Source organism: Argopecten irradians, chromosome 7, assembly GCF_041381155.1.
Source record: "Argopecten irradians isolate NY chromosome 7, Ai_NY, whole genome shotgun sequence".
Taxonomy (NCBI): Eukaryota; Metazoa; Mollusca; class Bivalvia; order Pectinida; family Pectinidae; genus Argopecten; species Argopecten irradians.
In genome coordinates, this window is record NC_091140.1 from 1,533,547 (window position 1) to 1,548,655 (window position 15,109).

The 15,109-nt window shown below is 37.7% G+C and overlaps 1 protein-coding gene and 1 long non-coding RNA gene across 2 annotated transcripts; one reads left to right on the forward strand and one right to left on the reverse strand.

Moving 5' to 3' along the window:
* Position 1: 1 nt before the first annotated feature.
* Positions 2-4,587, forward strand: LOC138326993 (uncharacterized). The gene is made up of 3 exons (XR_011209014.1): positions 2-3,660; positions 3,781-3,809; positions 3,842-4,587. It is a non-coding gene; the product is annotated as an uncharacterized lncRNA (long non-coding RNA).
* A 7,452-nt stretch (positions 4,588-12,039) lies between these two features.
* On the reverse strand, positions 12,040-14,808 carry LOC138326992 (cytochrome P450 18a1-like). The gene is made up of 3 exons (XM_069272951.1): positions 14,270-14,808; positions 13,313-13,753; positions 12,040-13,185 (listed from the first exon to the last, which is right to left on the reverse strand). Exons 1-3 carry the CDS (start codon positions 14,724-14,726, stop codon positions 13,004-13,006), a joined length of 1,080 nt encoding a protein of 359 aa, XP_069129052.1. The 5' UTR covers positions 14,727-14,808; the 3' UTR covers positions 12,040-13,003.
* Positions 14,809-15,109: the final 301 nt, after the last annotated feature.

Consider the following 15,109-nt stretch of genomic DNA (forward strand, 5'->3'; position numbering starts at 1 on the left):
GATCCCTTTTCCATTGTCAGACATAGATCATTCTTTGGTTGGCGCCCAGATCCCTCTTTCCATTGTCAGACATAGATCACTCTTTGGTTGGCACCCAGATCCCTCTTTTCATTGTCAGACATAGATCATTCATTGGTTGGCGCCCAGATCCCTTTTCCATTGTCAGACATAGATCATTCATTGGTTGGCGCCCAGATCCCTCTTTTCATTGTCAGACATAGATCATTCATTAATTGGCACCCAGATCCCTTTTTCCATTGTCAGACATAGATCATTCATTGGTTGGCGCCCAGATCCCTCTTTTCATTGTCAGACATAGATCATTCATATTGGTTGGCACCCAGATCCCTCTTTTCATTGTCAGACATAGATCATTCATTGGTTGGCGCCCAGATCCCTCTTTCCATTGTCAGACATAGATCATTCATTGGTTGGCGCCCAGATCCCTCTTTCCATTGTCAGACATAGATCATTCATTGGTTGGCACCCAGATCCCTCTTTCCATTGTCAGACATAGATCATTCTTTGGTTGGCGCCCAGATCCCTCTTTTCATTGTCAGACATAGATCATTCTTTGGTTGGCGCCCAGATCCCTCTTTTCATTGTCAGACATAGATCATTCATTGGTTGGCACCCAGATCCCTCTTTTCATTGTCAGACAAAGATCACTCTTTGGTTGGCGCCCAGATCCCTCTTTTCATTGTCAGACAAAGATCACTCTTGGTTGGCGCCCAGATCCCTCTTTTCATTGTCAGACATAGATCATTCATTGGTTGGCACCCAGATCCCTCTTTCCATTGTCAGACATAGATCATTCTTTGGTTGGCGCCCAGATCCCTCTTTCCATTGTCAGACATAGATCACTCTTTGGTTGGCACCCAGATCCCTCTTTTCATTGTCAGACATAGATCATTCATTAATTAGCACCCAGATCCCTTTTCCATTGTCAGACATAGATCATTCATTGGTTGGCGCCCAGATCCCTCTTTTCATTGTCAGACATAGATCATTCATTAATTGGCACCCAGATCCCTTTTTCCATTGTCAGACATAGATCATTCATTGGTTGGCGCCCAGATCCCTCTTTTCATTGTCAGACATAGATCATTCATTGGTTGGCGCCCAGATCCCTCTTTCCATTGTCAGACATAGATCATTCTTTGGTTGGCGCCCAGATCCCTCTTTTCATTGTCAGACATAGATCATTCTTTGGTTGGCGCCCAGATCCCTCTTTTCCATTGTCAGACATAGATCATTCATTGGTTGGCGCCCAGATCCCTCTTTCCATTGTCAGACATAGATCATTCTTTGGTTGGCGCCCAGATCCCTCTTTCCATTGTCAGACATAGATCATTCTTTGGTTGGCACCCAGATCCCTCTTTCCATTGTCAGACATAGATCATTCATTGGTTGGCGCCCAGATCCCTCTTTTCATTGTCAGACATAGATCATTCTTTGGTTGGCACCCAGATCCCTCTTTCCATTGTCAGACATAGATCATTCATTGGTTGGCGCCCAGATCCCTCTTTTCATTGTCAGACATAGATCATTCTTTGGTTGGCGCCCAGATCCCTCTTTTCATTGTCAGACATAGATCATTCATTGGTTGGCACCCAGATCCCTCTTTCCATTGTCAGACATAGATCATTCTTTGGTTGGCGCCCAGATCCCTATTTCCATTGTCAGACATAGATCATTCATTGGTTGGCGCCCAGATCCTTCTTTCTATTGTCAGACATAAATCATACTTTGGTTGGCGCCCAGATCCCTCTTTCCATTGTCAGACATAGATCATTCTTTGGTTGGCACCCAGATCCCTATTTTCATTGTCAGACAAAGATCACTCTTTGGTTGGCGCCCAGATCCCTCTTTTCATTGTCAGACATAGATCATTCATTGGTTGGCGCCCAGATCCATCTTTCCATTGTCAGACATAGATCATTCTTTGGTTGGCGCCCAGATCACTCTTTTCATTGTCAGACATAGATCATTCATTAATTAGCGCCCAGATCCCTCTTTCCATTGTCAGACATAGATCATTCATTTGTTGGCGCCCAGATCCCTTTTTTCATTGTCAGACATAGATCATTCTTTGGTTGGCACCCAGATCCCTCTTTCATTGTCAGACATAGATCATTCATTGGTTGGCACCCAGATCCCTCTTTTCATTGTCAGACATAGATCATTCATTGGTTGGCACCCAGATCCCTCTTTCATTGTCAGACATAGATCATTGATTGGTTAGCAGCCACATCCCTCTTTCCATTGTCAGACATAGATCATTCATTGGTTGGCACCCAGATCCCTCTTTCCATTGTCAGACATAGATCATTCATTGGTTGGCGCCCAGATCCCTCTTTCTATTGTCAGACATAGATCATTCATTGGTTGGCGCCCAGATCCGTCTGGGATCTCTTGTTCTATTATTGTAGCCTAATAGATCCATACTGACTCAGTGATTTGGTCCATTTATTTTCATATAAAAAAAACTGTTTCTTGGTGCTATTTAAAATATTATATTAAACTATTAATCAATGTGCTCCAAAAACATTTCATTAATTATTTTTTGGCACAAATTTACCTGTGTGGCTGAAATCTTGAAATATTGTGGAAATGCCATAAATGTTATGGGGAATTTTTAAATCAATATGTTTTGTTGAGTTTGATTGTGTGTAAGTGAATTTCATGGTGTGCAAGTGTGTACCTGGTATTTGATAATCAACTATTCCAGACAAAGAATAGGAAGAGTTCAAACATATCTGTGGGGTGGTATTTGTGAATAACCATTTGTTTTTTCCTCTTTGAATCAGAAGAAGTTGTTGAATCAGGTAAAAGATGAACACGAAAATATACAAATGAAGAAACGTTTGAATACAATCAATGTTTCTATGATAATTTCATGTAAGCATTATTGAATCCAATACTGTGAAGCAGATTTACAGATTGAATTCTGCCCTCATTTGTCACAGAAATATATCATTGATAAGGTACCCAGGCCTTCTCCATCTGTCCTCATTTGTCACAGAAATGTATGATAAGGTACCCAGGCCTTCTCCATCTGCCTAATGGAATCATATCAATCTACAGAGTGTCACTATTTGTTGTTACCTGTATAGATAAAAACAACAGTTACCTGTATAAATAAAAAACAACAGTTACCTGTATAAATAAAAACAACAATGTTCCTTCCTAAAACCTTCTTTTTTATGATGAATCTAGAATGTTATAAAATGCTGGCACTTTTAGCTATTTATACAATATTTTATTTGGCTGGCCATTTTTGTTATTACAATGAATACTAACTTTATTTGGTGTGAATAAAAAAAAAAAAATAATAATTTGCATGATATAATACCTATATATATTTATCACTGTTATCAACACAGGAAATACATTAAAAGAAAGCAGTTTAAGGTTTAAAAAAGTGATAATGTTATCCTCGAAGGTGTGAAAAAATGATTTTATCATTGAAGATGTGAAAAAATGACAATATTATTCTTTAAGGTGTAAAAAAATAATAACGTTATCATTGAAGGCATGGAAAAAAAATGATAATATCATTGAAGGTGTGAAAAAAAGGATAATATTATCATTGAAGGTGTGAAAAAAAGGATAATATTATCATTGAAGGCGTGTAAAAATATAATATTATCATTGAAGGTGTGAAAAAAAGGATAATATTATCATTGAAGGCGTGAAAAAAAAGGAATCATTGAAGGTGTGAAAAAAAATGATAATATCATTGAAGGTGTGAAAAAAAAAGATATATTATCATTGAAGGTGTGAAAAAAATGATAATATCATTGAAGGTGTGAAAAAAAGGATAATATTATCATTGAAGGCGTGTAAAAATATAATATTATCCTTAAAGGCATGAAAAAAGATATAATCCTTGAAGGTGGTGTGAAAAAATGACGTTATCCTTGAAGGCATGAAAAAATGATAATATTATTGAAGATGTGAAAAAATGATAATATTATTCTTCAAGACATTGAAGGCGTGAAACAAATGATAATATTATCCTTGAAGGCGTGAAAAATGATAATATTTTCCTTGAATGCGTGAAAAAATTATATTATCCTTGAAGACGTGAAAAAATTATACTATTATACTTGAAGGTGTGTAAAAATTATATTATCGTTGAAGGCTTGAAAATGATAATGTTATCCTTGAAGATGTTAAAAAATGATATTATTATTCTTGAAAAAAAGATACGAAAGACATGAAAGAAAGACATGTCCAGACCAAAAAAAAAATATTAAGAAAATCACATAAAAAGAAAAGAAATTATGTTCTAAATAATTTTTAGGTTTGTTCACTTTAAATAAATGAAAGTACAAAAAGTTACTTTAGTATATTGAATATGGGACACAGGGTATTATCGAAGTCATTTGTATCAGGTATTTAGGGGCACTAGGAATTTTTCATAGAATACAGTTTGGAGAACTCTGACAAAATGATTATGTCAAAAATAGCTGAAATAACATTGATGATTTTACATGTTTGTGTGACACACTAAAGAAAATGCTGTTATTTTATTTATATGTGGGAACACAGTTTTGTTTTAATAAAGGTTGTCAATTGCAACATCTGTGACTTTTAATTTGTATTAGATTTCCTTTCAAACGCAATACTATTACAGAACCAACAGGGAATATTGATGGAGCAAAAGAGTAAGTAAGTAAACAAATAAAATTAATAAATGATAATCACTGATGATTGTTAGCATGCAGGATCAATACCTTTACGTGTAATACAGTTGTTACACCACACTATCACTGTCGTTGCTTGTTGATTTAGAAAACTCCAGAAAAAAGCTTTGATATCAAGGAAGAAAACTCCAGAAAAAAAAGCTTTGATATCAAGGAAGAAAACTCCAGAAAAAAAGCTTTGATATCAAGGAAGTAAACTCCAGACAAAAAGCTTTGATATCAAGGAAGTAAACTCCAGAAAAAAGCTTTGATATAAAGGAAATTATACATTAAACGAGTCTTATTTTTTAGACTTGATAATCACTATTTTTCATTATTTTTCATCCTATTAGGAAAATAAAGATTTCAAGCTTTTGGTATATTCTATGGAATCATACTTTGCAAACATATTTTCCCACCAAGAGCTAGTGAAGTCAATAAATAAAGAAGTGAAAAATACGCTTGTAAATTGTTGTATGAATCCGCTAGAAATTCTTACCACAGTGAAATTGAAAGCTAGTAGTATCAGTGTTTAAAATTATACGTGCCATAAATAATCATAAAAACTGGTTAGTCATTACAAAATATTCAACAAATATAAAAAAAACTGGAATTGCGTTAGATAGCCATTGGAATTCGAAACTTTATCATCTGGCCGATGACCGCCAGGAAAGTCTGGATGACGACTGCGAATAGGGCAGAGACAACCTGGATAGACAGGAGGCAGTCTGGAAAGACAGCAACCAAGGGTGTGAAGGCTTAGCAGACTGAAGCACATATTCCGCGAGGAGAAACTTTTGATTCCGCTATAGACAGATATTTCGAGAAATACCCCCGAGGTCGCGCGAGAGCGGGGGAGGATGAGCGACCTAATCTGGAGGACACAAGTGATACGACACCGGATCGATCAAGGCCTGAGAGATTGAACAATGGCAGTACTTGTAGTTGTGGTAAGACCTTGAAAAATGAACGGGAACTTAAGATCCACACCGGGCACCTATTCTGCGTTTGACACAACGCGCAAGTCAACCTGGTGAGACTGAGGTGGAGATGAGACGGAGAAGGTGACAACAGCGTCCATTTGTCAGACAATGATGAGGCCAACCTGAATGATGAGTCAACAACAGAAAACCGCCGTCAACATACCTCGGAGGTCGGGTTACAGGAACCAAACCTGGCTGATAGCAGGGAAGCAAAGATTAAGTGGCTACCAAGTGCAAACAAAGCAGAGTTTGAGAAGTTTGATGTGGATGAAGATGCTATTTTAAACGCATTTTTGGCAGGAGGAGTCGTTAGGAAGATCTAAGGCATGACATCGATAATGTATAATATAGGTTTTGATAGATATGGTGCAGAAGAGAGAAAACAACCAAAGTATGCTAAGAATGGGAGCAACAGGAATGATCTGAGACGGCTTGCAAAATCATTCAGGGGTGCAACTGAAGAAAGACCTGCATTGTCAGAACTTTTCAGAAACATCAGAGTTGAAACTTTTAAGAAGAGCTGAAGGAGTAGACGAAGAAGGAAGGATAGGGAGAGAGCATGCGCAAGATTCACAGCCAACCCTTTCCAATCTACATCACACCTCCTTGGCAGCAAAGGGTCTGGAACATTGAAAGCAAAGAGGGAAGAGGTCGAGAAGCATCAGCACGACACGCACAGCGATTCTAAGAGGGATGAGGAGCTTGAGAACAACGAAAACTAATTCGGCAGAAGAACCAGAACATTTGTTTGATGAGTCTGAACCAAAGTTGAAGGAAGTAAAAGATGTCATCAGGAAAGCAAGAACAGCATAATCACCAGGTCCCAACGGCTTACCTTTTAGAGTATATAAGAATTTCCCAAGATTGACAAAGCGACCGTAGCGGCTTATGAGGATAGTATAGAGAAGAGGAAAGCTGGCAAACTATTGGCACCAGGCAGCGGGAAGCTTCATACCAAAAGAGGAACAATCTGAGACACTCAAGCAATTCCGGGCCATATCCTTATTGAACATCGAAGGAAAGATATTTCTGCAATACTAGCGAAGAGAATGACCAATTACATGTTGCATAGCAACTATATCGACATATCTGTACAGAAAGGAGGGGTTCCATGTGTGTCAGGATGTGTGGAACATACCAGCGTCTTGACGCAGATAATCAAAGAAGCAAAGGAGATGAAAGGAGAGCTCGCTGTCATTTGGCTAGATCTAGCTAATGCATACGGTTCCATGCCGCACAAGCTGGTCCAACTTAAACTGGAACGGTATCATATGCCGGAAAAGACACGACATCTGCTGGAAAGTTACTTTGATAAGCTAGAGCTTAGATTCACAGTCCAGGACTACACAACCTCGTGGCAACGTTAAGAGGTCGAGATAGTCACGGGCTGTACGATGTCAGTGATTCTCTTTGCTGCAGCCATGAACCTAATGGTAAAATCAGCAGAGAAGATGAGTAGGGGACCATGGATGGGAGCTGGAGTTAGACAAACCCCAGTAAGGGCATTTATGGATGACGTGACCATCAGCACAAAGACAGTCATAGAGGCACCACGACGGACTCTTCAGGAAATTGAAGATATAATTGTATGGGCCGGTATGAATATTAAACCATCCAAGTCCAGAAGTCTAGTTCTGAAGAAGGGAAAAATCAAGAACGAAGCATTCTAGACTGCAGAGGAAACTATTCCAACAGTTTCCGATAAGCCAGTTAAGTGCCTGGGAAAATGCTTTGACGACTCACTCAGCGATACTGGCAACGTTAACAACACACAGAGGCAGCTTGAGAAATGGATGGACACTATCGATAGGAGTGGCTTACCAGGAAAATACAAGACCTGGATATACCAACATTGAGCATTACCAAGGGTTATGTGGCTGCTGTTAGTCTATGACGTACCAATGACAACTGTCGAGTCAATGGAAAGGCTGGCAAGTAGATACCTTAGGAGATATCGTCTGTTCAACGAAGCTTCAGTAGCATAGGACTTTACAGTTCTGGAAGTAGGCTGCAACTTCCTCTCACATCATTGATGGATGAATTCAAGGTGACAAAGGTCAGGCAGTTACTCATGCTGAGGGACAGCCGGAATGTCAAGGCAAGAGTAAACATCAGGACAGGACGTATATGGTCAGCAAAGAAGACTATGGAAGAGGCAGAATCACCAATTCAACATGGGGACATGTTTGGAACAGTAGTTTTGGGCAGACAAGGGCTTGGAGTGACAACAGGGGAACAGTGGAGGACATCAAACTAGAAGGAGAGGAAGGAGAGGAGACATTATGTTTAGAAGGAAGTTCGTGCAATGGAAGAACAGTCACCAATGGTTAGAGCCACTGGTATGAAGAAACAAGGAAGTTGGCTGAACTGGGAAGGCGCTCGACAAAAGAAATTGTCATGGAATGATATTTGGTGCATGGAGCCTCAGAGACTGCAATTCCAATAAAGTCTGTATACGACGTATTGCCGACTCCATCTAACGTGGCAACGTGGGGAATGACAGACGACCCAGCTTGCAAACTCTGTGGAAGATCAGCCCATTAAGAACATATCCTTTCTTCTAGCTGAGTGGCCCTAGAGGATGGACGGTACACCTGGCGACAAGGTTCTTTCTGTACTTTCAGATACTTTGGAGAGCAGCAGAAAGAGACCAAAGAGGGACAAAGGCGGCTTGAAATTTATCAATTTCGTCAAGGTCGCAGAACAAACTGTGAAATGCGGTGTTGAAGGAATTGGCAGCTGAGGGCAGATCTGAGTGGCTGGATGACGTTTCCACCAAAAATAGCAGTAACCAATCAAAGGCCAGACATAGTAATTTGGTCTTTATCGTCCAAACAGGCTGCTCTGGTGGAGTTGACATTGCCGTGGAAAGATCGTATCAACGACGCCTACGAGCGAAAACAAGCAAAATACCAAGATTTGGTATCAGACTGTCACCAACGGGGATGGAGATTGTAGTGTCTTCCTGTAGAGGTTGGTTTTCGTGGTTTCGTTGGGCAGTCTATGTGGAGGGCCCTGCGGATCATCAGCATCGCTGGCATAGAGAGAAGAAGATTGATATGGCGGCTCTACAGAAAGGCTGAAGTATCATCAATGTGACTGTGGAAGAAGAGAGAGGAGCAGTGGAGAGGGCAACACCAGTAACATCAAGTTGTGTATAAACATTACCTATCAGAACAACAGTGTTGCAATATACTAGCGGACAGCTGAGTGGTTCCGGGCTAGGACCTGATCACCCCAGTCGGCGCACCTCCGGAGGTTATAGTGAACAGCGCCGAAACAACCAAGGAAGGAGGATTCACATGATGACGGGACCAAAAATGACGCATCAGTACCATCCAAGATGTTTATAGGTAATATGGTCTTTAATTCAAGCAATATGGCATCACGATGTAAGAACATTCAATGTCCATTTGATCAATTTCCGAGAAATAATGTCATCTGTCAAAATTCGAAGAGTTCAAAGAGTAGGTACACAAGTAGTATGTCCGATAAGTTGACAAGTCTGGGGAAGATTTACAATAACTGCCACCAGGAATAACTTCGGTTTCCTAAGTAACATTTCTACGATGGCTGGGAACGAACAAAAACAAAACCGCGTTCGAATGAAATATTACGAGAATATGAGAACGAATTATTAATGTGTTCAAGAGAAATAATATTGCGTGGAAACGAATTATTATTGTGTTCGAGAAAAATAATATTGCGTGGAAACGAAATATGATTGCGTTCGAGAGAAGTAATATTGCGTGGGAACAAAATATTGATGCGTTATAACGAGATAATATTGCACCCGAACGAATATCATTGTGTGGGAATGAAATAATTATTTCGTGAAAACAGAATATCATTACATTCTCAAGAAATAATTTTGCGTTTGAACAAAATAACAATGTTTCACCTTTGGCTCTGTCAAATGTTATATTCTGCAATTATTTCATATCACTATTCTTTGTAATTAGTCATTAAAAGTGCCTTTGTGTTTGCATTATACAATTATGGCCCTCTGTGGAGGGATACATCTTGAATTGTCTCCCTGGAAAGAGTCATTTTTCTCGAGGGCGAGGCCCGAGAGAAAATAGTTCGTTCCATGGGGACAATTCTAGATGTATCCCGACACATAGTGACATAATTATTTTATTATGCCGAACAAAATTATAAGAAAAAAATCTCTGGTAAACGAATATAAATATGTAGTTTATTTTGAATTCATTAATTTAAAGCTTGTGGTTTATATTATTTGAATTTGTATTCAAAGTATTTTCATTCAACGTTTTACAATAAAATAGTAGAAAAAACTCTTTCAATTCGTTATTTTGCTTTCTAAAATACTAATTTTTTTTTTTTTCATAGTACAAATATTTTATTCCCCCAGCTGTATATGATGTGTATATACATTTGTGGCATAGCAACAAATGTATATAAACATCAGTAATTTGGTGAGAGCTGCCAGGGTTGGGGTGCCCTGTGGTCAACTCCCCGAACAATAATGTCCTCGTTCAGGAGGGCTCTCGCACAGCATGCATCAATTTAAACAATAAATATATATATTTTTAGAGCCATTATAGTTAAAGGGGACAATTTTTTTAAGAAAATTACTTGTGTATTGAGTATTCTGTTCACATTAAGATTTGGAATTTAATTATTTTGGTTTAATATTTGTAGTGGAGTGAATAGAATATTTGTGTATTCAAGAACTATTCAAAAATATATTTCCAATTGATCCATATTTGATCAAATTTCTCAATACATCCATTTCTAATTGATAGCTTTTTTTCAACATCATATTTTGTTAACAAAAACTCACTCAAACCTTGCATATTTATGTTTTGTTTTTTAAACTAATTATTGATCACAGATATATAGCTTTCGTTGTAATACAATTGCATACAAGCAAAAGGAAATATTGAACCATAATAGTACAATGTATTAGATCCGTATATATTATATCTAAAAGCACATAGGAAGCTATTATTTCAGCGAATATGATAATACATAGCATAAAACAGTAAACAAGTCTTGAAAAAAATAATACTATAAATACGGTGGCTGGGAACGGACATGAACAAAATTATTGCAATGGACCAAAATTTGGCGTTTGAACGAAATATTATTGCGAGGAAAAGGAATAATTATTGCGTTGGATCGAAATTATTATTGAGCTATTATCACATATGAACGAAATGATAGTAATCAAGTCACTATTGATGGATATGACCGACAACATGTTACATTATCCAATTAAATGTTTCCATATTTCGTATTATATATTCATATTCACTTAAATAACAACATGCTTCATATCAAAAACATTTGTATACTACATATATGGCTTTAGTACATTGGTTTATTATGTTTCTATATTCCATTTGATTGTGTGCAGTTGTGTTACAACAAAGGTTATCTTTGATTAATAATTAGTCATTTAATTTTATTTAAATATAAAACATATACGAGGTTTTGTACAGTTTTAATACAAAATATTGAAGGCAAAATACAAAATTCAAAAATATACACTGTAAACTTCAAATTAACGATTATACATACAAAATATACAATATTAATAAACTAAACACAAAATTATTATTAATGACTAATCGCAAAGACTATTGATATGATATACATAGATGTAATTGCAGACTGCAACATTTGAAATAGCCATAGGTGAAACATTGTTGTTTAACAAAGAGCGCAATGGTTATTTCGTTCCCAACTAAAAAGATATTTCGTTCCAACACAACAATATTTTTTTATTCATATTTTTATAATGATAATAAGCTCCTTGATATTTCGTTTCCACGCAATAATTTTTATTTTGTATGTCCGTTTCCAGCCACCATATACCCGGTATTCGAAAGAAGATCCTATTAGTTTTACAATGCCTACCTAAGTTTAATTAATCTGTCGATGCCGCCCGATTCTTATTTGTGATTGTACCCGGATTAATCATGGATTTGTAAGGCAGACATTTATAATAAGCAACACCTTTCTCTTCCGGGACAGCTGAAGATGACTATTGGTGGGTACTATAACTCTATCATACAAGAAGGACTACGACGAGGAAACCATCAAAGATTGGGATGAGGCATGCGAAATCTGAGTGAATCTGACCTAAATCACTCTAAACATTTTTGTAGAGCGTAACTACAGTTACCCACATCCGGTTGGGTACAGTGATCATTGTAATCCTGAAGAAGACACAACGTAATGTCCTAGATTCTAGCGCCAAGGCTAATTACATATTCTTTCAGTTGTTGTCATCCGTTTCCGTTTCTTTTTTATTTTTTTTTGGTCCTAAACCAACTTAAACAAATTTCATGTTGTCTAGTTGGTTTTTTTCTCTCACAAAATATTGAAGAGGTACAAAGTTTTAAAGATTTATTTATTTCTTGTATAAAAAATATGTGCATTTTTTATGAAAGGAAATAAATGACACTTTCCTTACATTTTTATGTATTTCTTTTACGTGTAACTTATATGAATTATTGATCATGATTGAACCATATTTCATTGCTATATGGTCAATGGAATCAGGTACAAGTCATACAACTGTTAGGAAGCCCGTTCCCAAGAAATAACATATTCACAGTGACATACAATACATATTATTACGCATTGCAGTTTAGAGAGGGGGTTTTGGAGGTTGGGTGTGTGTTTGTGAGAGAGAATATGCTCAGAGTAATGTCATCAACTATTTAACCTTTCCTACAAACGACGGCAGTAGTTGATGCTAAACCACTTTTCAAATATGTCTACTTATCAAATGTTCATATAATCCTTTCCCTCGTTTAGCTTCCTTCCAGGTCATCTGAGGCTTCTTGCAAATGTTCGTTTCAGTTTTGCCGTCAACATAGGAGGGTTATATACATGAACATTTCGGCGATACTTAGCGACCGAAAACAAAAGACAAGGTTCATTGTTCATTCTAAATTTTCTTCTTAGTGACATATTTACATATATATGCATATCCACGATAATCCCGAATTATAGTAGCAGATGTCAACACTTGTGGACAACCCCTTATATGTTCCTTTTTCAAATTGAATCTGTTTTAGTCAAAACCAATGTCAAACTTGAATGGGATATTTTCCCCTTTTTCCCACATGACGTTAAAGTGCTTTCAGTACATTACTATTTCAAAACAGCTTAAAATGCATTTCTGCTGAGAAAATCTTATTAATATAATTCTTTCTTGCGAATGACTTTCTCCTGGTCATCCGGGTCTTCAGTCTTGCATATGTTCGTTTCATTTTTGCCGTCAACATAGGAAGGTTAAGTAGATGAACGTTTTGGTGATACTTAGTTGTCGAAAACAAGTCAGCGATCATTCTAAATTCTTTTCTGAGCGACACATGTATACGGACAGGGTTTATATGCCGCACCGAGAAGGCCTTTGAGAGTTGGGATATTATCAGGATCGACTGGCTTAAACTGGAACCGTTGTACCATGGAGGTGAGGAAGAGAAACAGTTCTGACCTGGCCAGGGCCTCACCCATACACACACGGCGACCTGAAGTAAAAGGCAGCACAATTAAAACAGATGATTCCATACTATAGCATATGTAATTGACACATACACTTTTATTCGATTAAAACATAACATCAAATCGCAAGGTTATAAAAATAATTGTATTTACCGAAGAAGAATGGTATGACATGATCCGATCCCTGGAAATTTCCCTCCTTGTCGATGAACCTTGATGGATTGAATTTTTTCGGCTCTGGGAATAGCTCATGGTCAGTGTGCACAGAGTGAATAAGTGGAATTAACATGGCTCCTTTGGGAATCAAATGTCCTTTGAAGATGACATCTTCACTCGTGGCATGAGCCACACCTAGCGGTGCAATATCGCCACGTCTGAGGATCTCAGTGATGGTGGCCTCAATGTACGGCAAGTCTGGTCGGTCTGACAGAGAGGGGAAACGACCTTCACCTATCACCCTCCTTACTTCCTCGTAACATCGTTCTTGTACGTCCGGGTTGTGCATGAAGAACAAAATCGCCCAAGCGAGAGTGGTAGTTGTGGTTTCCATGCCAGCAAGAAATAAATCTGCTATTGAATTCATCAGCTGTGACACTGCAATATAAAAGATAGTCATATTTAGGCTATTTTACATTAAAGACTAAAAATCTCGATCTTTTGTGCATTAGAAATAACCAAAAACGTTTTAAACAGATACTCTACTATTTTCCTCTGATGTAATTTATGTAATCATATAAAGTTTTCGGATAAATTTTACCACCAAGTGTCTGTTCAGGCATTTTCTTATTAGAGTATGAATTACTTTCCATTGTAAATAAGAATACTGATTTGATGACTTAACAATTGTAATGGGTAAACACTGTCAATCGAATTTCACTGTTGATATTGTTGATAATGCTGATTAATAGCTTGGTTTCAATTGCTAAAAAGGAATCAATATAATAGGTGTTGGGTTACGCCAGAAAAAAAAGAGAGAGAAATAATATTCATCACGATAACGGGTAAAAACAGAAACAAAACCTGGTGATTATATTACACACGTTTCGTGTTAATCCTTAGTATCAACATGAGACAATGATAGCATCATTATTATCAAATGTATAAACACACCTGTGAAGGAAGTGTCCTGTCCTTCTTTACTCTTTATCTCCTTCAGGTAAACGTCGATAAAATCTTTGATGTTTTCCTCGTCGTAGTCCTTTTTGTGGGCGTCGATAACGTTATAAAGGTATTTGATGACTTTGGCTGCATTACCCAGAACTTTCTTTACGCCGACAGGGTCCCCTGGGATATGTCGGAGACTAGGTATGATGTTGAGGAGTCCGGCGGCACCAATAAGAGACATATTCTCATTGATCATATCTACTAGCTCCTTAAACAGGGGGTCTTCGTGCTCAAACCTCTTGCCGAATATTATAGCACATATAATATTAGCCACACTGGTCTGAATGCATTGTTCTGGGTGGATTGGTTGTCCTTCCGTCTTGTCCAGAACATTCAGAAATACTTCCACCTCTTCCATTATCTTCCCTTCTAGACTTTTCTTGCCGAAGCCAAAGTCCCTCATTCCTGAAATGGCGAATGTTCTGTGTATCTTCCATTCCGGTCCTGATCTGCTCGCAATACCTATATGAACACATAGTTATAGACATGAAGTCTTAGGTTTGTTTGGATACACAAAGAGTATTACGTACGATACACTACCTAGGTAGACTAGGTAAAGTTAAGTAGAGTATTGTACTCAAAGGGTATTACGTACGATACACTACCTAGGTACACTAGGTAAAGTTAAGTAGAGTATCGTACTCAAAGGGTATTACGTACGATACACTACCTAGGTAGACTAGGTAAAGTTAAGTAGAGTATCGTACTCAAAGGGTATTACGTACGATACACTACCTAGGTAGACTAGGTAAAGTTAAGTAGAGTATCGTACTCAAAGGGTATTAC